The following is a 23,865-nucleotide window of genomic DNA, read 5'->3' on the forward strand; positions in this document are numbered from 1 at the left end:
GCATGCATTTCTGGCACACAGATGTCTGATCTGGTACACATTGGCCCAAACCTTTGCAGTTAATTTATCATTTAGTCTTCACTGTTACAGATGCAAAACACTGTTTTGTCTATGAAAACAAAGTACTGACTGTATCTGTAAAGAGCTATGAAAAGCAATCCAAATCACTAAGCGTACCTCTTGCTCAGCCATACTATTCTAATATGGCTGGACAGACCACCCTCTGTTATCCTACATTAATTCCTCTAAACCGATCTTTCTAATACTGCTAAATGGCATTGTATTTCCGCATTGTGAAAGAAGATTCTGAAACTGTTAGGTGCAGCCATTCTATCTACACATGTTGTACAGGTCTCAGAATGATTTATATCATTTATGTCTTAGCTACTGTAATTTGAAAGACATAAACACTGAACCTACAGTGGATTGCTGGAGAAGCTCAGTCACCTTCCTGTTTATGCAACTGAATGTCTCAATACTTTCAAGAAGGAAGAGAGTTAAAAAATAATAATAAAAAAAACTAATGCATTTGGACATTTAAATTACTCTTCCATGACATTTTAAAACAGAAAATTATTTGTCAAGCCACTGCCAAAGCATGGCCATATTAACATTTATGTAGGTCAACTAGAACAATCACAAAACTACTGAGCTTCTCTGTAAGATCATGAAAAGCACCAAGTTCTATGTTGTTCTAAACCCAGTGTAGAGCCACTGCATTCTTTGGATTACAGGAGGTTTATACCAGTTCACAGTTTTATATGAGAAAAAGCACATAATGACATTTGCTTTAAACTACTATAGGTTTATTTCAAGAGTACAAGTGGTTTGTTGTTACATGGAATACTGTATTCTTACTTACACAAACCAGCTCCATTTAATAGATTATAAAGCATGGAGTCACTGAAACTAAACATGACATAGGACTAAATAAAATCAGTTCATTCAAAAGAGATAGTACTTGTCCATCTCAACTGATGGACAGACATGCTTTACTCAAGTCCTCACATTTAAACTCTGAACTCAAAAGCAAACTTAAAACTGCAAAAAAAAAAAATTTAAAAACATTAATCCAATGGCTCTGTTCCCAGACCAGTAACTGTGCACATACCAGTTTTGTAAAACCTTGCACAAATTTCAGCCAAATCTGAGCTCTTCAATACCCTTTGCCTTGCATTCCACTTGGAAAACTTCCAGTCCTTCCAGTGAGATATACTAAATGGGGACTCCTGTGGACCAGGCATCACATGCCTGTGAAGATCTTGCTTAAGAACTGAAATCCTATGAGTAGTACATCACTACAGAACTATTTTGAGTAGATTTGAAATTGTCCCCATATTAACATGTCTGACTGACCAATGACAGACAAAATAAGGTTTGGGCTGAAAAAGCTGCTTTTCCTCTTTTATGCACACTGCTTCACAGCACAGCATGTCACAGCATCTGCCTTGTACTCCTATATATAGAGCCCTGGAACAAACTAAAACAAAACCTCAAGACTGAGCTGACTCAAAAAACAGAATTTGTTGAATCTTGAATGGTTTTATGATTTTATTTACTCTCTTTTTCTTTTCTTTTCATAAAGATCATCACTTAAAAAACAAAAATAAGTACCTAGTGGCATTCAGGCAGAAGGAGTTTAAATGAAGCCAAGTGGTCCATTAACGTATAATCAAATTACTAACAATCCATGATAGAGGAGTGCCTGCTAATGATGTCTTCTATGAAAATCTACCATCAATTATGTGTACTGTTGATTGACTGCAGTATTTGTGGATTTTCATTGTTGTGTGTATACACACACGAGATATAAAAAGCTCTAGTTTCATGACTTCTAAGAGATAAGGGGGAAGAAGAAAGGAAAACAGTGGTAGTTTAGGGCCAGAACCTAGCGTGCCTGGCATGTTTTCTGGTACTTTTTAAAGTTTCCTGCCTGAAGTCATGCAATTTATTGACCTGATCATGTCGAAGTGTATAAATTGGTTACACGGGAAATCAAAACATATTTTAAAACTGCCAGTTCCAGTCTTTTGGCATTAGTTGCAGTGAGGAGCTGCAACATGTACTGACAGAACATACTCTGGAGATGTACTATGGCTACATCACAGCAGAAGGGGCCAAGCAAGAATGTTACGACAGTATGGCTTTTGGATGCCTTCACAGTCTGCAGGGACAAATGCAGACCCTGCCCTCAGCCTCTGCAAAGCCCCGTGCAACTAAAGACCTGGTCTATTACATTTTTTAATTAACTTTCAAACCATCCAAGCTGTGGGATCATCTGGATGTCTCCCCACACTCTTGAGGAAAGCTTGCTGGCCTCCTAGAATACCTCTTGAGAAAGAGTTGTCAGGATGTAAGTGGAGCTCTGTCCACACCTGGCCATGTGAAGCTCCACAGGCAGTGAGCTGGGACAGCTGGTGAGGACATCAGGCAGGGAGGAAGGAAGCCTTCTGTGGGTGTTGAGTACATTTGCTGTAGACCAATCCACCTTTTCAGAATTGAATCCACATCCTCTACTATCACAGACCCAACTGTATGTGTGGTCTTACTCAAGCCTAGTTAATGTGCTGAAACTTAGATGGCACAGGAAAAGACATGGTTCTTGCAGAAGACCAAGCAAAGACTTAAAAGCGATTAATTGTGCTTTCCCAACAACGTCAAAAAAGCACTACTATCAAATTCCTTTTAAAAAACACCTCCTTTACACTGCAAAGAAGTTATAATGAAACCAATTAAAAATTGACAGTTTTGTTTCTTAAAACACAGCATTTCTTTTCGGTTTTGAGGTAGGAAAAGGGGGAAAGCCAAATCATATGTAAACACACACATGCAGATACACTGTGCCTTCTTTAAGAAGGTAAATAAGATCTTAGAGAAACCTTCCCCCAGTCAGAGAGGAAACCAAAATTTGACTAAAGCTCTTTGTCAATCCCATTCCACTAATACTGTTACATTTCATTAAGAATGTTATACTTCTTGTACTGCATGTTTTCCAGTGTTTTGCTTTCACCTACACATTTTGCATTCTGAAGCAATAGCTTCAGACTTGTACTTTTCCACTACAAACCGAATGTCAACTCAAAACTTGCCCCTTAACTATTCAAGGGCATGTAGGCACAGAAAATTGTCTTCCTAAGCAATCTGGGCGTGGTATTTGAATGTTGTACATTCCTTCAGTTAATTGAAAATTATATCCCTCTTTTCAAAGGTTCAGTAAACAAATGGCTTGGTAAAAAGACATTGAGAAATAAACTAGGAATATTTATTTCAAATAACTTTTATTTGAAGTATGCCACTAATACATATATTGATATGCAACAGAATTTCTGATGCTGTAAGCCAATGCCCTCCTTTAAAAGGAACGAGGAGAAAAATCGGAAAGTAGGGCACTACCCAAATCTAAGAACTCGGCCGTGAGCCAAAATGAAGATCTATACATACAGCTTTACCAACCTCAGTGAGCCATCAAAAAATTGAGACCCAGACCAATACAGAAATTCCTTTTCCCACCCCATAAACTTTTTGTCTCTTTAGAAGACCCATTTGTAGCAACCATATTCATCCTCCAAGACATGACTTGTCTGCTACTAACATGCAACTGTTCTGTAGCTTAGGTTTGGGGAAAGCTCTTCCAAACACTGAAAAAAACCGATATAGGGCTTTTAATATCAATTCTTAGTCCTCGTTTTTATGCAACCACGTTACCACTACTTTCAACAAATTTCAACATTTGCTATCAACTCTTAATATAGTATCTCAGACACTTTAACCATGTTTTTTGTTACATTCATGAAATCATTCCTTAAAACTTAAGAGAGTCTGCTTTTCAGTTGAAAGAGATGGAAATTTTCAGAAAAGAACACAATAGAGAAGGTTAATTTCAGCTAAGTGCTGTTGGCACAGCTGACTGCATTTAACAAGAATACGAATACAAAAAATATGTATTTGCATGCAGCGGTACGAACAGCCCCATGTGCTCCAGCTCTCCGAAGCCAGCCCAACTCTCTCATCTGACATCACACAATAGGCAGGGACCATGAGCACAAACTGTTTTCCATGCTAAAAATGTCAGTACTGTCTGGTCTAGACTTCAAGCTGCAGGCATGCCTATTGACCTGCTGGGCTCAAGAAGGAATCTTCTTTAATAGTTCTACTTTAAATGGTCAGTGGGAAATGCTTCCCTTGATTCACTCAGTGCTCACTATGTCCTTTTGGCTGGGCAGCACAGTGCATCTCCCAGAACTATTGGTTTGTTAATTCATTTGGTACAAGTCCAGGAACTTGGAAAAAAGTCTCTGTACTCCCAACAATCTATTTCCAAACTTAGTATTGGAAAAGGAAAAAAAAAAAAAAAACCAAAGAATTCTAACACTACTATTAACAAGAAAATACATAGTTCCACTAATCACAACTGTAATCTTTCTTTTCAGAAAGGATACGCTACTCTCAGAGCGGAAGTAATGTATGTGTTGTTCCCTGGAGGTACTAATCCATTTCTCCACATTACTCTGAAATGCTAACCCACTCCTCCCAGGAGCTGCTATGTTGGTGTGATCATATTAAACGGCATTTTTATTCACAGTCACAAGGCTTCTCACTGCTCTCCAATCTCAGCACAGAAGGTCAATTACATAAATACTGGGCAACGAAACTGCACGGTTATGATCAGACATCCTGTTTGCTACAAATTTTATTTTTAATACTTCTATGACATTAATAAGAGGAACTCCTCGCTTAACCAGTTTGCTACTTGTTGTAATTTATTTTGCAATGAGTTATTCCAAAACCACTTTATCAGAGATTCCAGTATGTACAGATTCTATCTCTCACTGTCAGTTTTAAGGTGCCTTTTCCCCTCCAAGCTCCCCACACCTGCATTTCAGGAGTTTTCCAGACTGTTCTGAGAAGCAAAGACAGAGGTTTTCATAAAGAGTTCAAGAGGGTCCTCATTACCTAATCTTAAAGTGGTGTAGCTAAAGACTGTAACATTTGACTATTATATGGGATCCAAGACATAAGAAAGTATGCAAAACAGTTTATGCAGAAATTTCCTAAAAGTGAACTAGCTCAGAGGCTGTGAAGGGTGGGAGTTGCTGTAGACCTTTAACACCCACTGTGAGACAGATATTCCAATTTGAGACAAAGCCTTTCTCAACAAGGACAGGTAGTCCTTCCCTGAAAACTTAGAACATTGATCCCATTTAAACTCAGGTTCACCTCCTATACTGGCTTTTCTTCTACTATTTCTTTCTTCTCTTTAAGGGAATAATCAAGTACCTCTCAGCCCTCTCCCAACTACTTATGGTAATAAGCATTCACACTGACTGGCTTATACACAACATACTCAGCTCTAACATCTTGCCCAGCTCAGACATATCTTCTCTCCCGTAATGGACTGCAATTTCCAGAATGAATGCTACACAATAAAAAAAGGAAATAAATACCGAAAACAAAGCCTCAGAGTAAATAGTGGAAAACTTATCTTTTTTCATGCCAGGGGGAATGCCTTTAAAGCCTGCAAAAGATCTAAGATTGACTGAATGAACATAAACTCAGAGCCTTCAGATGTTGATATCTATCTTCAAATATATCCCGTCCTTGGATTTTGAAAGGATTTTAAGCAGTACCGACTCTCGTTAGCTGTTCCTTCTTATTAGAAAGAATAGGGAATAGCTACTAAAACACCGAAAATACTTAGCAACCTTTAAATACAGGTAAGTTTTAGCTATTGCCAATCATGTCTGTACTTAAATCGATTTAAGAAGCAACAGGATTTATATAGCCACTGTTCTCCCCAGAAGCCCAGTGCAGTTGTCAAAACTGTCAGCATACTGCAAAAAAAAGAAAAGTAATCTATTGCCATTCGGGTAAAAATAACTCCTACTCTGGACCAGCCTACTTTGTGACAGAAAGGCCTGCTTCAAACGCAGTAGTCCTCACAGGTGACTGCAATTTCCTTTAGCATCTAAAAAGACTGACTGGAAGAGCTATTGGGTGGAGCCAAATGTCTACTGTGTCTTTGGCCACATGTAATCCATGATTCCAAATTATGATCCTGCTTCTACTGCAGATTAAGCGGATACCTTCATGAGATGCAATTCATATTTGAGCTAAAATAAAAACATCACATTCTTAATGTAAATGCAATTTTTATGTTTTAGCATTTTCTGTGCACCCAAAAATGCCCAAAATCCTTCATAAAATTAACAGAGGCATATTCATGAAGAATCAATTCTCTACAGTTTATATTATATGATAACATTATTTTCCCCAAGAACAGATGAACAATGGCCCAAAAAAGGAAAGAAGGACAAGTGTATCAATGATAGCATGGAGTTCTTTCATACAGAAAGATGTATCCACTTTCCATTGATTCAACTAAAAAGAACAAACCAGTTAGACATTAACCTTTAACTTCTCCCTCTTTTTTCCTCGGGTAAATCAGAAAAAAAAAAAAGGAGCTTGATATAGGTTTAAATGAGGTAAAGGGCAGGTATTCATTACGGTAGTCTATCTGTAAACATTCTCTCATTAGAAATGGATTTTCACTCTCATGATAGCCTTTTTTTGCAAAGGGGAGAAATAAGGAGGTTGCTGAAGATAAGTCTTCACTACAAAATAATGAGGAAAATGAGGGTAGGGAACATGATAAGAAATCAATGTGAAAATGCAGGAAGACAGGATATGATGGAAAACAGGAAATGGAAAGAAAAGGACTGCTTTTTTTATAGGGTACTGTGGAGAAACTGCTTAATGATTGCGTTGCTCTAGCTTTTATTTCCCTCTAAGCACCCAGCCCTGCTAACCCTGACACCAGCAAGGGACTAATCCAGCAGGAACTGTAAAAAAGATTAAAGTGCAGATAGCTGACTGCCAGAATTTATACCACTGATTTCTTGCATAGAATAGTTTGGGTTGGAAGGGACCTTAAAGATCATCCAGTTCCATCATCACTGCCATGTGTAGGAACACCTGCTAGATTAGGTTGCTCAAAGCCTCATCCAACTTGGCCTTGAACACCTCCAGGGATGGGGCATTCACTGCTTCTTTGGGCAACCTGTGCCAGTGCCTCATCACCCTCAGAGTAAAAAATTTCATCCTAATATCTAATCTAAATCTAGTCTCTTTCAGCTTAAAACTTTTATCCTTTATCCTATTGCTGCACTACCTGACAAAGAGTCCCTTCCCAGCTTTCCTGTAGGCCTCCCTTTAAGTACTGGAAGGCTGTTACAAGATCTCTGCTGATGGAGACATCAATCCAAACTTGTCAAGTATACAGTTATTTCCAAAGCATAGCACAGTTCTAAGTAGAAATTAAGAAACTGTGGTGTATTTCAAAGTTTAATAGAAATTTCTGCCTGAAATGTCATAGGACAATGTTTATTTCACGATCCTCATTCATGATATAACTGAAAACATTGGCAGGAATAGCTGCAGCACCCTGCCATAAACAATCACAGCAATATAGATACAAAGCAGGTCAAGGAGACAAATGGGAACTCCATTTGGCTATTGCTGCATCACAGAAGTCGTTTGCTGAAGTATTTAAAAAATAAAACTGAAATCTAAACAGAAAAAAAAAAAACCAAACCCAAATAACCAAAACCAAACCAAAACATTATCCGGTTGAAATAAATGGAATAGTTGTATGAAGCTTCAGGTGTTTAAAAAAAGGGGGAAGCCCTTTGGGTGGTGGTTGGGATCCTCAAACAAAGGAAACTTGGGCAAAGAAGTCTGAAGGTGTTGGGTTTTATTTTTAAGATTTAAAATCTTTTTATCAATGTCCCCTCAAGTCCCATTAATGAGAATCTTTTGTATCCTGAATATATTTTTGACACAAGAAAACATACACGAAAACTGCGTCCCCGTTGCCTATTCTATCAGTCACATGCTTCATAAAAACTTCAAATAATTCTTATCTTGTAACCATGCCTAATTAAATCCGAAAGCCAGAATTTCATCTTGAACCTTTAGGGGAACTCAGCTGGATTTACTCTCAAATCTTTGCCAGTGCTTTGGAAAAAGTCTGCATTTCAAAACACCCACCCAGTCCACTCTTAACTAAGCCAAGATGGCAATTAAAAAAAAAAAAAAGCCACTTGCATTATATACTAACTCCCAGAATATGAAGGATACCCTTGTAAAGGCATCTTTAACTTGACATTCCCTCCATGTATCTTTTCATTCCCAGCTCCTAAACATTAAAAGCAAACACAACACAATTAAGTAGTCGAATTCTCCTTGCCTGTAATTTAAAGCAACTTAACTTCCATGCCCAGTTTTGGAGTGTTTTTTCAGGCTAACAGTGGGGTTATTTGCCCCACATTCCCACAGGAGAAAAGAAGCCTCTCCAGTAAGGAATGCAGGTACTGGATGGGGAGGGGGAACACAAAGAAAAAGCCTCAAGCTTCAACTTTCCTTTCCTATGCCTACCTATAGCTCCTCAACCAACACATCAGTAGCAATGAACACTATAAAATCTCACAGATATTATTTGCATTGATAACACTTCATGGCCTGGTCGCTTCCCATTTTGTGACTTAAAAATTTATAACAATTGTAAATATAATTAGAATTGCATTAATGAAATTGATGTATATTATCTGACTTCTCTCACTTTCCAGTTTTTCCCGTGTAATTAATACTGAGCTATCTTACATTTTTTTAAAGCCGTAGGTCAGTAATCTAAAGGTAATGTTTCTGTGTCCATGTCTCCATAAACTTTTAACAGATACTCACAACGTTATGGCCAAATAAAACTCACATAAAGTAACTCTTCTCCACAACAGATTTGCTGAGACACAAGGGATTTTTATTCTGTCATGAAAAGGTGTTTTTACAACATGTTAATCAATTGGCTTGCTCTAAAGTTTGAGGGTAATAAAAACATTCAGATCAAGATGACTCTGGAAGAGATAAGCTGCAAAACATTAGCTTTTTATTGATGAAAACAGTACATTAAAACACTGGCTAGCATATGATTTGGAAACATCAGGTTGTGTTGCAAGAAACATTTGGGTACAGTACTGAAAAGCTGATGTCTAACATAATGAACGATGCTTTGATTTCTTTATTTGAAACCATCAGTTTTGCTCTGACAGCTGTAACAATAGGAACTCCCCGAACTCTAAGTCACTACACCTACTGATCTCAGTATGCATGACAGATATTAACTTGATAATTAACCGATAAGTAGCAAAACACTTACCTAAGTATATTTTTACATTGCAAAGATGCAGAACTTGAAACCCAAACTTGAAACCGCTTACCCTCTCTACACAGTACAGTTCATCTGTGTGGCAGACTAAGCGTGTTTCAAAAAAACATCATTGTAGAAGTTTCCCAGATTTTAACACTGGAAATAGAAAGAGAAGCAATGGTAGGGATTACAGAAGCATGCTGATGCACCCATTTTCTTTTTAGTTTAAAAATAGGGACACATGGATTAAAGCAGCAGCAGCACCATGACCTAGGTGTAAAGATGCATTGGGACCTATACCTTACTTCTCAGCTGAATGCTTAGATGGAAAATAAACAGGATATAAGCTAGGAAGGAAATCAGAATTCTTGACTACTAATTGCTCAGCCATCTTTCTGTCACAAGAAATGCAATGTCATAAAGACAAAACAATTATGGAGCAAGAAAGCGATCTTTTAGAAATTACCATCTGACTAGACCGCAATAAATCAAACCTCTTACTATTCTTGATTTAGATCCACAATGAGAAGAATCATTGCCACGTCAGGAAGCGCTTTCTTCTACACCCAAACAGTTGAATGATGATGATCCTATATAACTTGAAGTTTCTGAGTGCTTTTTTTTAAAAAAGCAGTCACCCAAAATAAAGCAAAAGAATTGCAACCATATGGCACCATGGAAGGGTAAACAACATTGCTTTCAGGCCTAGCCAAGGGATTACTGTTACATGAGGAAATTACGGTTGACTTTTCAAAATCTAAAAATAATTCTAAGAATGCTTCCTGTCTCAGTGCCCTGCACAAGAGAAAACAAATGAAAAGACTTAGTGTCTACACACCATCTAGGTCATTGATATTACACAATCTCCGTTTTTAAAAACACTTCAAACAAATTCCTGTACAGGACATGCATGGGCTTTAGGTGATTAAAAACAAGTGCAAGATATGAAATACACGCTGGATGTACAAAATGGTTTGTTTTCAGAAGAAGTGACTGTGTCCCTGACAAACCACAGGAGAATCTGATAATCCAATTAGAGAGCTGTAATTAAATACAGCTAAATATTTACTTCCATGTCATTTTTTATTAGAAGGCTAGATCACCACACAAGACATTCACATGAGATACTTAAATCTATACTTTTATCTTACATAGCTGCAAAGCAACAAACATATTATTAGGATAAGTATTCCACTACAGTAAAGGATTATGTATGCAAATGTTCTATATCATAGGTTCCATCTCTGCACTACTTCCAGCTTAATAAGACAGGAACAGAATTGGCCATCACGCCCCTTCTGTGCTGTGCAGACACAACATACAGGCATATTCCTGGCTTCTAAACTAAGTATCATGCCCCCAACACCTTACCTTACCATGCCTGTAAGTTTTACAATCAAAAATATTTGCACTGAAAAAAAACATGATTTAACAAGACTTTATTAATTATTCTACTCTCCCTTTGTGTTAAACACTACAGGACTGCATACATTAATTTAGACAGTCAAAGGCAAAAAGGTAAACAGCTGCCCACTAAATGATGATCCTTTAGAATACAGTCAAAATCAACACTTATATTTGATACTTCTGATCAGAACTACTAACCACAGCCTTAATTCATCAGTAGAAAGTATGTTCTATTGCAATGTAAATATTGATAGAATGAATTCTCCCATGACCAAGTTCATCTTTTCCGTTACACTCCTATACTCACTGTGCTGTCACCACTGGGGACACGATGTCCCAACATTAGCTTCTGTTCCTTTCTCTGCTACAGGTTAAGATATCACCAAACTCGTCCATACTTCAGTGCATAGAGCACTAACTGCTTCATGGAAAACTGTGTGGCTTAATTCTTTGCTATTTATAACACAGAGAACCTTCAGGTGAAGGTTTGTGTTAGGACACCAAATTTGACAATTTCAGTCCATTTCCTTGCCCTGACCAACCTTCTTATGTATCTTTAGACGAGATGCCTATCATCTCTATGCCTTTGTTTACCACCTTTAAAATTAAAGATAAGTTATTCTTGTTTTGGTTCTAAAGGACAGAGATTTTTTTAAGAGAGGCATTACATGTTTTTGAGGTATCTCACGCGATGGTAATGAGGTCCTTAAATAAAACAAGCTCTCCACAATCCTTCAAGTAAAAGACACTTTGTAAACATACAGTTGCATTAAAATTGTATCTTCACACTACCAGGAAGTAGGTTCTGAGATGCCTAGAATCTCTCAGCTACTTTTATATAACTCAATCCTGCAACTTTGAGCTGCTGTAGAATTCAGAGCATGCATGTAATACAGAAAAGCATTTTGTTAACATGTATGTTGCCTCTCCTGTGATCAGTACTTCTTCAAAAAAAGAGCAAATGTTTAATTCCTTGAAAAATGTTACAGATGTAACAAAATAAAAGAGTGTATTAGAACAAAAGCATGATATATTAATTACTTATACTGGAAAAAAAAGTTCTAAAATGCATCTTCTGTTCACATAACCACATTTGTAATACCATATAAGGTGAAAATCACTATCTCTGGCTTCCTAGTGTCTTCAAGCAATCACTTCTCCTAAATATGAATGCCTGTGTTGCTTGTGATCCAGAAAAGATAAAATTCAAATTTTTTTACTTCCTTCTATTTCTTAATAAGCATTTGAAAACCTAAGAGGCTTACTTAGTGTAATAGCTGTTGTCAAAAAACAGGCCATATTTATCACACCACAATGAAAGTAAATTTGGGTGACAAACCTAGAATTCCATCTTGTGGGTTTCTCACACTATCAACCCACAAACACCTAGAGGGCAGCTACTTCTGATTAACAAGCAAAAGATGGGAGCGAAAATTGGAGGACCTAGAAGGAAACAGAGCCCAAGACAAATTTTTACAACTATCCTCCCTGAAAAATTATCTCCCCCCGCAATGGTTTAATATATACTGTATGATCAAAAAAGAATTCACACCACACCTCCCAGTAAAAAGCACTCTGGGCAATTATAAGAAGTCAAATCTCCTCTTCAATCAGAAAACTGGTCACTTCAAAAGAAGATCTTGGGTATGGATGACCAGATCCTGGTTCAACAAAGCATTTAAATCCATGAGTACCTTCACTGAATTTATATGAAATGCAGCCAAAACACAGAGAAATCTCTCAAATTTAAACAAAACCAAGATAACCGTAGTTACTGCAGAGCTGGCACTAAGCTGGTCATCTTTTCTTTGAAATAAACAAGATATTGAGCATGGAAACACTAGGTACTCTAGCTTTATTTCATTTAATTTTGCAATACAGATGACAGAACACAAGCAAGACACTCATCAGTCTTCCAAGCTAAGTCCCAAGTCTCTTTTTTTCTCAGGTATTTGCGCTAGGAGTGAAGAAGGAAACAAACTGGAAGGCAAATTATGTGGGTGTTCACCACATTCAGTACATGCAACCTCAAGAGTAGATTGGATATAGATTATAAAACCAAAACATTAAATCCTGTGAGAAGCAAAAATAATGAAATCCAATTTCTTAGGAACTTACAGCTTACAACTTGACTGTATCATAGGCTCAAAGCATCCACAAAAATGTCTCCTGTGGTTGGGACAGTCATAACATATTCCCTATCATGAGCCTGTCAGGATTCTCATAAATGAAGCTCACGCTTCTGCCTTGCCTTTACATGGGTTTTCTCCACACCACATCGTACAGGTACATGGCACATATAAAGCACTAACAAGTTTCATCGACAATGCCCAATGGATGCCTAACTTAAAGGCAGAAAAGAGGAAAAGATTTACAGAACAACGTAATTACCTAAGCTTCTTTACCGTAACAATTTTTCTAGATAAAAATAAAAGGTTTTCTTGAAAAATGGTTGTTAACTAGAACACAGTTATAGCACACGAGGGCAACAAAACTCTTGTACATTCCTTATTAAGTAAACTGTGACTGGCCATCATTTGTGAATCGCAGCTGTGGAAAATTTAAGTATTAATACCCTGTGCTTCAATAATGCTGTTCAGATACGAAGAACGCCTATGTGGAACTCAGTGTAGGGCAAGAACAGAGGTTAATAGTCCAAAGAGAAAAGGAAAATATTTTATGTTCACTCATCCGTAGTGAGACTTCAGTTCCAACAAAACAACAGGTATTAGACAGCTTATGTCAGATATCCCATCAGATCAAAAAGTATTTCCTATATTTATATAGCACATATTTACATAGCGTAAATATCCATGTTAATGTTGGGATACTGTAGCCTAGTTTCAAATGTTGGTATAGGTTTCACAAAACTGTAAGCAAAGCATCTGAAGCAGGTAATTGTGAGCACTCAATGTGTGCTCACAAGCTAAACAACACAAGAAAATATATGCAGCACATACCAAATGAGTACTGTAGAATTCACACTCCTATAAGAATTCAACTCTGTCTCTTTAAATAAAGCAGTAAAGAATGTACTTTCTTTTAACTGTGAGCTACCTTCCTGTTCTAAAATAGCTCCTTGAGGGGCTGGAAGGGGAAGAGAGAATGACAGTATTATAAGTTGTACCCATGACAACTTTTAGTACTATGGCCATCAAAAAGCAGATTAAGAACTACTAAAATCTTTTTTAATTGTTTTTATAAAAGGTTTAGCCTTTGCCTTCTGTGCTCATATGTTTCTCTAAATAACTATGCCCACGCTTACAGACTCCTATACATGTGCTTTTACTATACATGTATGTGAATATCATCTAAATCGAAAAAAGACACAGAATGATGACACTAGCTAAGACTGGTCATCAAAAAATTGTTAAGCATATTCGTGATTGTTAAGGCTATTTCTGCACAATTAGTGTAAGACTGAAATAAAACAAATGTAAGATTAAAATAAAGCACGCATTTGAGCCAGCTGACCATTAAACCTCCTTTGAAGTCATTACAGTCAATCACATCAAGAAGAACTTAAGAGACATTTAAATTTGGCTGATTATTCAACTGCCATGCAAAAGTGTATATTCTCAAACAATAAAAAAATCTACAGAAACTTCTGTAGAAGAAAACTCATGGACCACTTGAATAGTGTTGCACTTCTTTCCATATGTAGCAAGTAGCTTCAGTTGCAAATACCCTGAAAGTGACAGTTGGCTTTCAAAACTCACTACATCACCACTCAGAAATCACCATACTGGTGGGGACAGACATTTGAGAAGAACTAAAAACATCCAAATGCTTTTTGTTTTTCTGTTATTTTGTAAAGAACAAAACTCTTCACACATTTTCCATTTCCTGATTTATTAAAGACAAAAGGTATTTCTAAGCTAAGGTACAAAGGAGAATATTTCAACCACCAAAACCAGGGCTTTGTAACTAGAAAGAACAGCATACTGAAAAGCTAGTGTCATTAGTCAGTCCCAGTAATATAATTCATCTTTTAGTATCATATGATGCACAAATACTGCCTCATTAAAATGCCTCCAATGAGACCATTGCCAAATCATGCTCCATCACAGGCATATAATTAAATCTTCCTACAAATCAAAAATGAATAAAAAATCTTCCTACAAATGAAAAAAACCTCTCCACTGAAACTGCCTTTTTGTTTACACACAAACCTTGTGTTTTACATTAAAGTGACCATAATCTTTCACTGCACCAGATGGCTGCTGGCTTGGACCACTATAATTAACAAATGATGTAATTATCTGTATACTTTAAATTATTTCAACACATGGCCACGCTGGCTTAAGTTGTCCTAGTTTAGAAACGGTCATCTTAGAGCCTAACAAGGAGTGGGTGCATCCATCAGATGGGTGGTTCTGAACTGCTTCATTGATCTAAAAATGTGGTCTGAATGTGGCCTAAAAGGAACATTGACCCTTTGACAACATCACAATAAAATCCATCTGGAAGAGTCAATGTGAAATACACTATGCAAAAAAATTTCCTTCCACTTTTTAAAATAAAGTGCTATTTCAAAGGAAACTAAGACCCTGACACAATACCACTGAAAATAAGATACAGCAGATACAGAGATCAGAATTGGACTTATTTTAAAAAATGTATTATTGTGGCTAAACCAAAAATTCTACTCAAATTTTTATATTTTTTCACATATAGATATTGTATTTTCTTGTTCTACTAAGTCTAAACTTTGAAGCATCACTATTCTAAAAATAATAGGGTTTTTTTGAGCTATGCAAGTACGGTTTCCAAACAATCTATAAATACAGACATTTTTAAGGAGCTGAAATGTTTCATTTTAATGGCCTAAAATTATATTCATATGTGTTTGGGGTGATTTTTTTTTTAATTATAAGTTCTATTTCTTGGATAGCTTAGCAAAATTTACTGCAATTCAGCTCTGGTACATGAAGTGAGTATAAAATTTTCTGTCTGAATCCCTGTTTCCCAAGGAATTATATGTGTTAACTGTAACCAGTGAAGGCCAGGAAAAACATTTACAGATTTCCTAGGAAGATCTGTGAAATGAACAGAATTTGGCAAAGTAAGGTACAGCAAATGACTCAACTGAACACTCTGACGAATACTTTAAAACTTCCTACCATGTTGCTAAGCGTTATACACTGCACAAACACAGGAGACGTATTCAGATTTGATCCTTGCTTTGATTCTCAGTCTGGCAGATTAAAGTAAAAATATTAATCCAGAGAAACGAAAAATACATAGCAACTAAAATTTTAATTTTAATGCATCATGTTAATATTCCTTTAACTGAATTAGCAGAAGCACATAATCCTGAATATATTCCCTAGGAGAAAAAAGTGCACTCTTTTACTACATTATTTAGTCCTCCATACCTATTTTTGCTAAGTGTTCAAAAAAATTTCTGCTTGAAGTGTAAAACCACAGCTCATTTTAATGAATGATGAGATTTGGTTTTGTGTCTGGTGAAGTAGTTGTCAAAAGGACAAAAGAGTTACAGCATTTAGCATTAGTCATACATATCATAACTGTGTTGGGTTTAAAATTTTTTTTTATTAGAAACTTAGCTATTCAACACAATAATTTTTGCTTAGGTTATTAACAGAGCTTAAATACTGACAAATGTGAATCTCTGGAGTGAGAAAAACTATCAGCAACCAACAGAAAAAATCTAAGACAATCACCTTTATTGTAAACTACCAGATAAACTTTAAAAACATGGAAAGAGCATTTTGGAGAAAGCAGCAGAAATTATTAGAAAAGTTGAATTATTGCTCAAAGTTTCAGTATAGAATCAACCTAAAACTGATAACAGAAACAGAACTGGAACAGGTAAGTGCAACTGTGATTATTTGGATAATTTGTATGAATCGCCTTACCTATATACACACACCCAGTATATATATATATACGCATACATTTCAATGCTCTCCCTCACTGCTGTTTACACTTGGTATCTTATCCTATGACACTTTTTCTATCACTGGAATACTTTCAAAGCAGCTTTTATGTTTTAATGCTAAACTTCATGTAAAAGTGAATGTCTCCTAATAAAGGTATATTTCCCCTTGAATTCCACTCTGGATACAGATTACATGCTTACAATTCCACTAGCCTGAGTGAAAGATCATTTTCTTTTGCCTAACACTCAGCACCGACATAGATAATGGAATCTGTTTTGAAGCAGGCACAGTGCAGTACAACAAAAAAAACAACGATAACATAGCATTTCTATCACACTCTTCATAATAAAACAACACTAATTTTAACCAACAGACTCTTCCCAAGCTCTGTTCTAATTCTCCAGTTTCTTCATATAAACAAATCCTGATTGATACACATACTGATTGCTAGAGGTGCTGACCAGCTAAATGACAAGATGAAGAGACAGTGCAAGATTAAATGAGTAAAGAACACATGAAAACAGGAAGGGTGACAAAAGCAGAAATGCAAGGGGTGAGTTGGTTTAAACTTGTGTATGTGCATGCACACATGCCAGGAGAAGAGTTTTTACAGGGTGCTAAAAAAAGAAAATAAGGCAAGCAAGAGAATCTTTGGAAACAGAAGGAACCTGAAAGTAAACAGAAAGTAATGAACAGTACTGGAGGTGACCGAAGGAGACAAAGGAGAACCGAGAAAGAAAAGGAGGGATGAAAAAGCAGCAGGAAAGATTTTAATAAAAGATGCTAAGAAAAAATAATTAATGCTACCATTTAACATAGTTCTTATCCAGCACATGGCTTCTTTGAATGTTCTTTAACTACATATATGTGTATGTAAAGTCAGCTCCTACAAGCTTAACTGTTTAGAAGGCAATTCTTTTTCAAGAAGCAATTCCCCAGCAGTAGTCAGCAACCTTTCCTCCAAAATGCTTTCACTTATTCCATACGGAGTTACTTTTCTGTCTTAGATTTTGTACTTGGATGCAGAAGCAGTTGCTTTGATTTGACAATGGCTCAGTACAGAAATGTCATCCATCATGTATTAGAACTTGCTATCATAAAGAAAAAAAAAATAGAGGAAAATCGGACAGCAGAAGCACATGAAAGTTTAGAATCTACAATTAATAAGTTAGTGCTTGTTTTGAAGGGATAAGAAAGATCAAGGCGAAGCTCAGTTTTCTAGATGTAGCAAAATGGTCAGTATCCTTATTTTAGCTACACTTGTGATACAGCCTTGTACCAGCTTTCTGACTTCCCTGTTTACTTACTGCTCTGCTTCTCACCTCTCCCATCTCTCTCTGTGGTTTTATTCCTACTTCTACTACTTTCTTGAAGGGTGCCTTATTTTTCTGTTATGTGTTCTTTTCTTTTTTGTTCTCTTTTTTATCCCCCAAGCAGTACTTAAATTCCTGTAGGAAGCCATTTCTGCTACATGCCAATATGGACACTGTTAAAAAATGAGAATTCTAGTGGAACACAGGTTAGCACCATTCACATTTACTAAGCACCACAATAACTGGTAAGTCTATGCTGGAAACCTAGTTGCAACCAACTCTGAAAGCAAATAATACAATAAAGCTCTCCCAGCATCAAGAAGGTCACCTAGACGTTTTTTCCCTCTTTCACCTCTAACTGCACTGGAAAAGTCATCATTGCAATGATCACACTTCTAAGGAACATGAAGAATCCCATCCTTGGTGCCTAGTCAATGGTTTCACTACTAAAGATAAGATTATTGTTATGTCTTTTCCTTACCATGAGGTTAAGCACCCTGCCAATGCAGCGCCGCAAATCTGCACTGAATCTCCAAGAATTATTAATAATTATAGATATTACAAGTCAAAATGTATTCTTGTCTTGAATTTTAATTCACATCTCTGCTCACAGACCTGCTTGAGGATTACTGTTTAAGAAAAGAAACAGTAAGTAACCATAGATTTACAGAAGAGGTTTTGTATTTCAAAAATAGTAAGCCTACGTGCTGAAGTTCTCTCTCACAAACCCTGGAGCAGCAGTACAATACTCCTCCACGAGAAATGGAATTTTATCAGTACAAAGGAGTTTGCACTGAGAAAGCTTTCTCCAATAAAAAGAGATGAGGAGGGGTGTAACGGCATAAGGCACTTTTAAGCTTACTCTTAAGAGTTACCAGGAAATAACTTTGTACCACTTAAAAATGACTTTTAAACCTGTGCAGAATGTAACTTGTGCAAGAGCTATTTGTATCATCAATGCATTTTGCTCACAAATTCACATGATATCCTTTTAACCTTAAAATATTCTTCTTCATCTTAACAGAAAATGTTTGTAAATACAAACGCCACACATACATGCAAAGAAATATTCACACACAGAAATATAAACAGAACTGGAATTATTTAGTGCAATAGTTTATGCTATCTCTGTTTAGATTATGTCATTCTAAAGTACAACAACACAGAACATCTTCCCTAGATGATGCATTCCAGTTACAAAAAAAGAAGAAGTGAAGTAGAAGATGCTATTTGGCGGTTTTTTAACTCGCCATGGAGCTGGTAAATCACCCTCCCTGCACACACAACAATGCACTTTTAAGACATTTGCCATGTACTGCAATGTCCATACTAAGGCAAGACATCTCAGGAATTGGTAGTCATGCTATCAGCAAGAATTTGGCTACAGAAACAGCAATGATTCATCATGCATTCTAAAAGTACTGTCAAAACAGCAAAATAGCATACTGCTATTTTAATCCTTTAAAGGTAACGAGCATTTTAATAAAAAATAGATTAGTTTGTAAAACCAAAGCAAGGAAAACCCCTATAGTTCCAATAACGCACTTGGAAATGCATCTTGATTCACGTTTTTTTTTCAGAAAACCGCTTGCAGTAAAAGTGTCAGCTAATTACTTACCTCTCTGCACAGTGATTTAAATGGTCAACTCAATATTACAGAACACAATAGTTAAATAAAAAATCTCTGGTTTAAAAATAGTTTAATTTATGTTGTATTCATTTTATAAATCCTTCGTAGAAATTTCAAAAATAACCATCCAGGCACACTGTCATTAACTGAAATCTCTGTTTCCAATAGATAATTTTCAAACTCACCCTCTGAATGATATGCCACCAGCACAGTCAGAACATTTGTTTCAACATACGTATCACATCTATTATTGTCCCAATATCCACTATGAAAACTGTTTCTAAGCTACCAGTATTTGAAAATTTGCAAATAGTGATACAGTTCCTGTCAAAAGGTCTCAAAGGCTATTGGTTTGTCTGAAGAAAGCACTCTTCTGTTCCTTCCTCAGTGTTCCAGTTAATACAAATACAGGGAATTTTTGTCTGCTAAATTACAGACATCTAAAAAGACTATTAATTTCCTTCCACCGTAATGACATAACGACACACTGAAACTTTACCAGTAACACCCTCTTACTATCACCTTGTCAAAGAAGCTAAAGAACATCCATGGAGTATAAGAAGATATCATTGGAAAGCATTTTGCATGTCACCCGTTGCCCCTTTACACAAATGTACATCATGAACGCTTACCTTTTGGAAAACGACTTCATCTTGTTTTCTTTTCTTTTTGCTGCTTTTCCTTATCCTCTGGTTTGTCTGAATCCATTTTGTGACCTGGAGTTCAAAACCATAGTGTTTTTTTAGGAAGAGGACGCAACCTGAGTGCAGCTATTCAGCATAGCTCACTGAAGCATATAGCATATAGCTTCAGTAAGAAGCTATAAACAGACTTAAGACAATTTTTTTCCATCGCTGTACTGGAAAGAGGAAAAGTGCTTTTCCCATCCGGTCCTAGGCAATCTGGTCAGTTACTTGTGCATCATCAAAGTGTGAGTTCTTCATCTTAGAGGTTTCAGTTTAAGGGTATTTTGCACAAAGAACGTGTCTGATGCCAGATCAGGTTGCCAAACGGAAAGTTATCATTGCAGCGTGCAAAAATCCCAGGGAAAATCTCAGCACTTTATCCCTTACACCTCCTATTTCGAGTAAGAGATTTATTTCCAGCCACCCACTGGAATGTTGTTCCAGGCTACCAGTGCCAAATATAGGCAGTGGGGTTGTTATTATTCAATAAAGTAATAACGCCTGGTCCCCTCATAGGGGGTATTTTCACTCCCATTACGAAAGCGACTATTTTTTAAAGCAAAAGCGTGGTGGGGCAGAAAGGCGGTATCAGGTGGGAAACTCAAGGAACAGATCCGCGAGGGAAAGAAGCGGAGGAGCAGCTGCCACAGGTCTTCTCACCTCGCCGCTCACTTGCAGGACGAGCCGACACTCCTTCCACGTTTCGCCCTCCTCCAGCAAAGGCTACAAGAGGGGAGAAAGCCGAGGTTGAGCCGGCGGAGCATCCCCGGTGCGCGCTTCCCACGGGGCATCCCCTGTGCGCTCCGCTCCTTGTGTCCCGAGACGGGACGCGCTGCGGGAAGCCCTGTCCGCCCGGTGCCACCCCTCCAGCATCACCCGGAGCTCCGCCAGCCCCACTCCCGTCCCGCTGCAGCCCTCGCTAGGAAATGAAACACCTCGGCGGGGTCCTCCGCGCTCGGCCCCCGGAGCCCCGCGGGAGGAGGAGCCTGCCTTAAAGACACAAGGGTTTGCACGGGAGGTCTTGGAGACGCGCTCTTCCCTGAGCCCCTGACTCGGAAAGGCGTTTCCCTCTTAGACGGACCTTCTGTCGCGGGTATTTACAGACAGAGGAACGGGGCTCGTCCGAGAGAAAAGGAGCATCAACATTAAGCGCCTCCAGATTTCCTCCGGTGCTTCACCTCTGTGGAAACCCACTACTAAATTACCTTAGAGGGTCTGAAATGCTGCATCTTAGAAGCAAGAAGCAAAGCAGACTTTTGTTTAATTACAGTGCAGCGAGCCCTTTACTGAAACCAAAGAATCACAGAATTATGAAATAGTTTGGGTAGGAAGGGGCCTTAAAGATCATCCAGCTCCACCTCCTTGCCATGGGCAGGGACACCTCCCACCAGACCAGGCTACCCAAAGCCCCATCCAACCTGGCCTTGAACACCTCCAGGGATGGGGCAGCCACAGCTTCTCTGGGCAGCCTGTGTCAGTGCCTCACCACTCTCATCATGGAGAAGTTCCTCCTTATGTCTAGTCTAAGTCTGCCCCTCTCCAGGTTATATCCGTTGTCCCCAGTCCTATCATACAGGCCTTTGCAAATAGTCCCTCCCCAACTTTCTTGTAGCCCCTTCAGGTACTGGAAGGTTGCTATAAGATCTCCCTGGAACCTTCTCCAGGCTGAACAACCACAACTCTTTTAGCCTGTCCTCATATGGGAGGTGCTCCAGCCTTTTGATCATCTTTGTAACCCTCCTCTGGACCCGTTCCAGCAGCTCATCCTTCCTATGTTGGCGATTCCAGAACTGGACACAGTATTCCAGACAAGGTCTCACAAGAGAGGAATAGAGGGGCAGAATCACCTCCCTCGACCTGCTGGCCATACTTCTGTTGATACAGCCCAGGACACGGTTGGCCGCCTGGGCTGCGAGCACACGTTGCTGGCTCATGTCAAGCTTCTCATCAACCCCCAAGTCCTTCTCTGCAGGGCTGCTCTCCATCACATCATCCCCCATCTTGTACTGAAATTGGGGATTGTCCTGACCCAAGGGTAGGACCTTGCACCTGGCCTTGTTGAACCTCATGAGGTTCTTACAGACCCACTTCTGCAGCCTGTCCAGGTCCCTCTGGGTGACAGCCCGTCCTTCCACTGTGGCAACTGCACCACTCAGCTTGGTGTCATCTACAAACTTGCTGAGGGTGCACTTGATCTTGCTGTTAGGCATAAGACTTCAACCGACATTTCTGCGCCCTTTGGTGGGAATATTCAAATTCCACCATGATGGGAGAAACACAGGTAATGTTTTGCCATGCAAAATCTGCACACTAGAAATTATTTAGTTAGGATTTTATTCAGTGCTTTTTGTTTAGCATTTAAACTGACAGAAAATAAAGGATAGACTGCATCACACTCACTATAGTTAAAATTATGCCCATGAAGTATTTTCAATATTTTAAAAATAATTTATACTCTGTGCTATATAAGAAAATTTCCTTGAAAGCTTCAAAAGTAAGCCTTTGCTGTTGTAAAATAACAAGGTTAATTAATGCATGTGTTTGAGCAACTCCCCCCTATATAGAATAGGATGGATATTGCACAGTGATTCAAGTAAATAAAGATAGGTCTGATTAGTGTGTACTAAATCTTGACAAATTCCCTTTATTGCTTAAAAAAAGAAAAAAACCTCTCTACTACCCTTTTTGTTTTACTGCCATAACATCGTTCTTTCAAGATCAAAAGCTTTAGATCAAAGCCAAGATCAAACTCAATGCTTTAAATAGAAGCAACTTCACTATGAAGCATTACACAAAGAACTTTTTAATAGAGATATCACAGTAGAAAATCTTAGTATAGATTTTTATTTCACATTTGCAACAAGTCTACTTAAGACCTTTATCACCAATGTATTTTTATTTTGTAGAGCCACAACAGATTTCCTACTAAATGGTAATTCTGAAAGTTCCTATAAATTGACTCTTGAACTGTGTGTGTTTGAATGAAGAAAGAATCACACAGCATGGTTCAAAGAGAACAAACAAGAATACCAACAAAAACTATGTTAATGGCAAACATAAATTAGTGCAACCACCTAAATAATATTCCCTTGGATCAGTTAACAGATTAGACTGTGCATTTCCACAGAAGTAGTTCTGGGTCATAGAAATAATGAAACAGATTTATACTTCAAATTCTTTAAAGAACTACATTTCCTCTCCTGTCCCAGAGTTGGAGAAACCTAGGGGTAAAAGTTACCCAGGACATTGATTTTCAGACCTGCAGACCCTAAGGCTGATTTGGGATGAAAATCCCTGATCATGCAAACACACTGTGTGTTAAAACTCAGAGGTGGCTCCAGTTTTCCTGTTAGTAGCTGCACAGCAGTGAAGGGAAATCAACAGGACTCGTTATCGATTTTTTTATAATGGTAATAAACTTCGTGGAGCCAACACTTGGGATCCCTTGGGCTGGCTGCTGTGCACATCATAACTTGAACGTTCATCTACTGTAATATGATTGCACTGTAGTGTAAGATATGACCCACCACTCCCATACAGACAGCCCTCGGAGGAAAGAAAGCAGTGAGAGAAATGGGATGGGCCTAACCAGCTGTGGTCACAGCATACCAGATGTGCAAGTTAGCTCTTAACTCTACTAATTGCTACTTCACGAAGATTTAGCTTACGACCAGATTAGGAAATTTTGCTGGGAAAATAGGGAGCAGGAGAGAGCAGGGAACAG

The 23,865-nt window shown here is 37.9% G+C and overlaps 1 protein-coding gene across 14 annotated transcripts in view; it reads right to left on the reverse strand.

Annotated features, from left to right (window-relative positions):
* AOPEP (aminopeptidase O (putative)) overlaps nt 1–23,865 on the reverse strand; it is a 189,839-nt gene that overhangs the window by 58,094 nt on the left and 107,880 nt on the right. For 10 of the 14 annotated variants that reach the window (XR_008447862.1, XR_008447861.1, XM_054054732.1 and 7 more), the window contains 2 exons: nt 20,802–20,864; nt 20,088–20,171 (listed from right to left, as the gene is read on the reverse strand). The exons of 2 other annotated variants lie outside the window; for them this stretch is intronic. Coding sequence is in view for 9 of the 12 variants with exons in the window: in XM_054054732.1 (XP_053910707.1) it covers nt 20,088–20,171; nt 20,802–20,864 (147 nt within the window). In the remaining 3 variants the exon portion in view is untranslated. Of the gene's footprint in view, nt 1–9,208; nt 9,356–15,223; nt 17,604–20,087; nt 20,172–20,801; nt 20,865–23,865 lie in introns of those variants that run through there. 2 more of the 14 variants (XR_008447863.1, XM_054054734.1) reach the window with 2 other exon arrangements.

Source organism: Cuculus canorus, chromosome Z (assembly GCF_017976375.1).
Source record: "Cuculus canorus isolate bCucCan1 chromosome Z, bCucCan1.pri, whole genome shotgun sequence".
Classification (NCBI taxonomy): domain Eukaryota; kingdom Metazoa; phylum Chordata; class Aves; order Cuculiformes; family Cuculidae; genus Cuculus; species Cuculus canorus.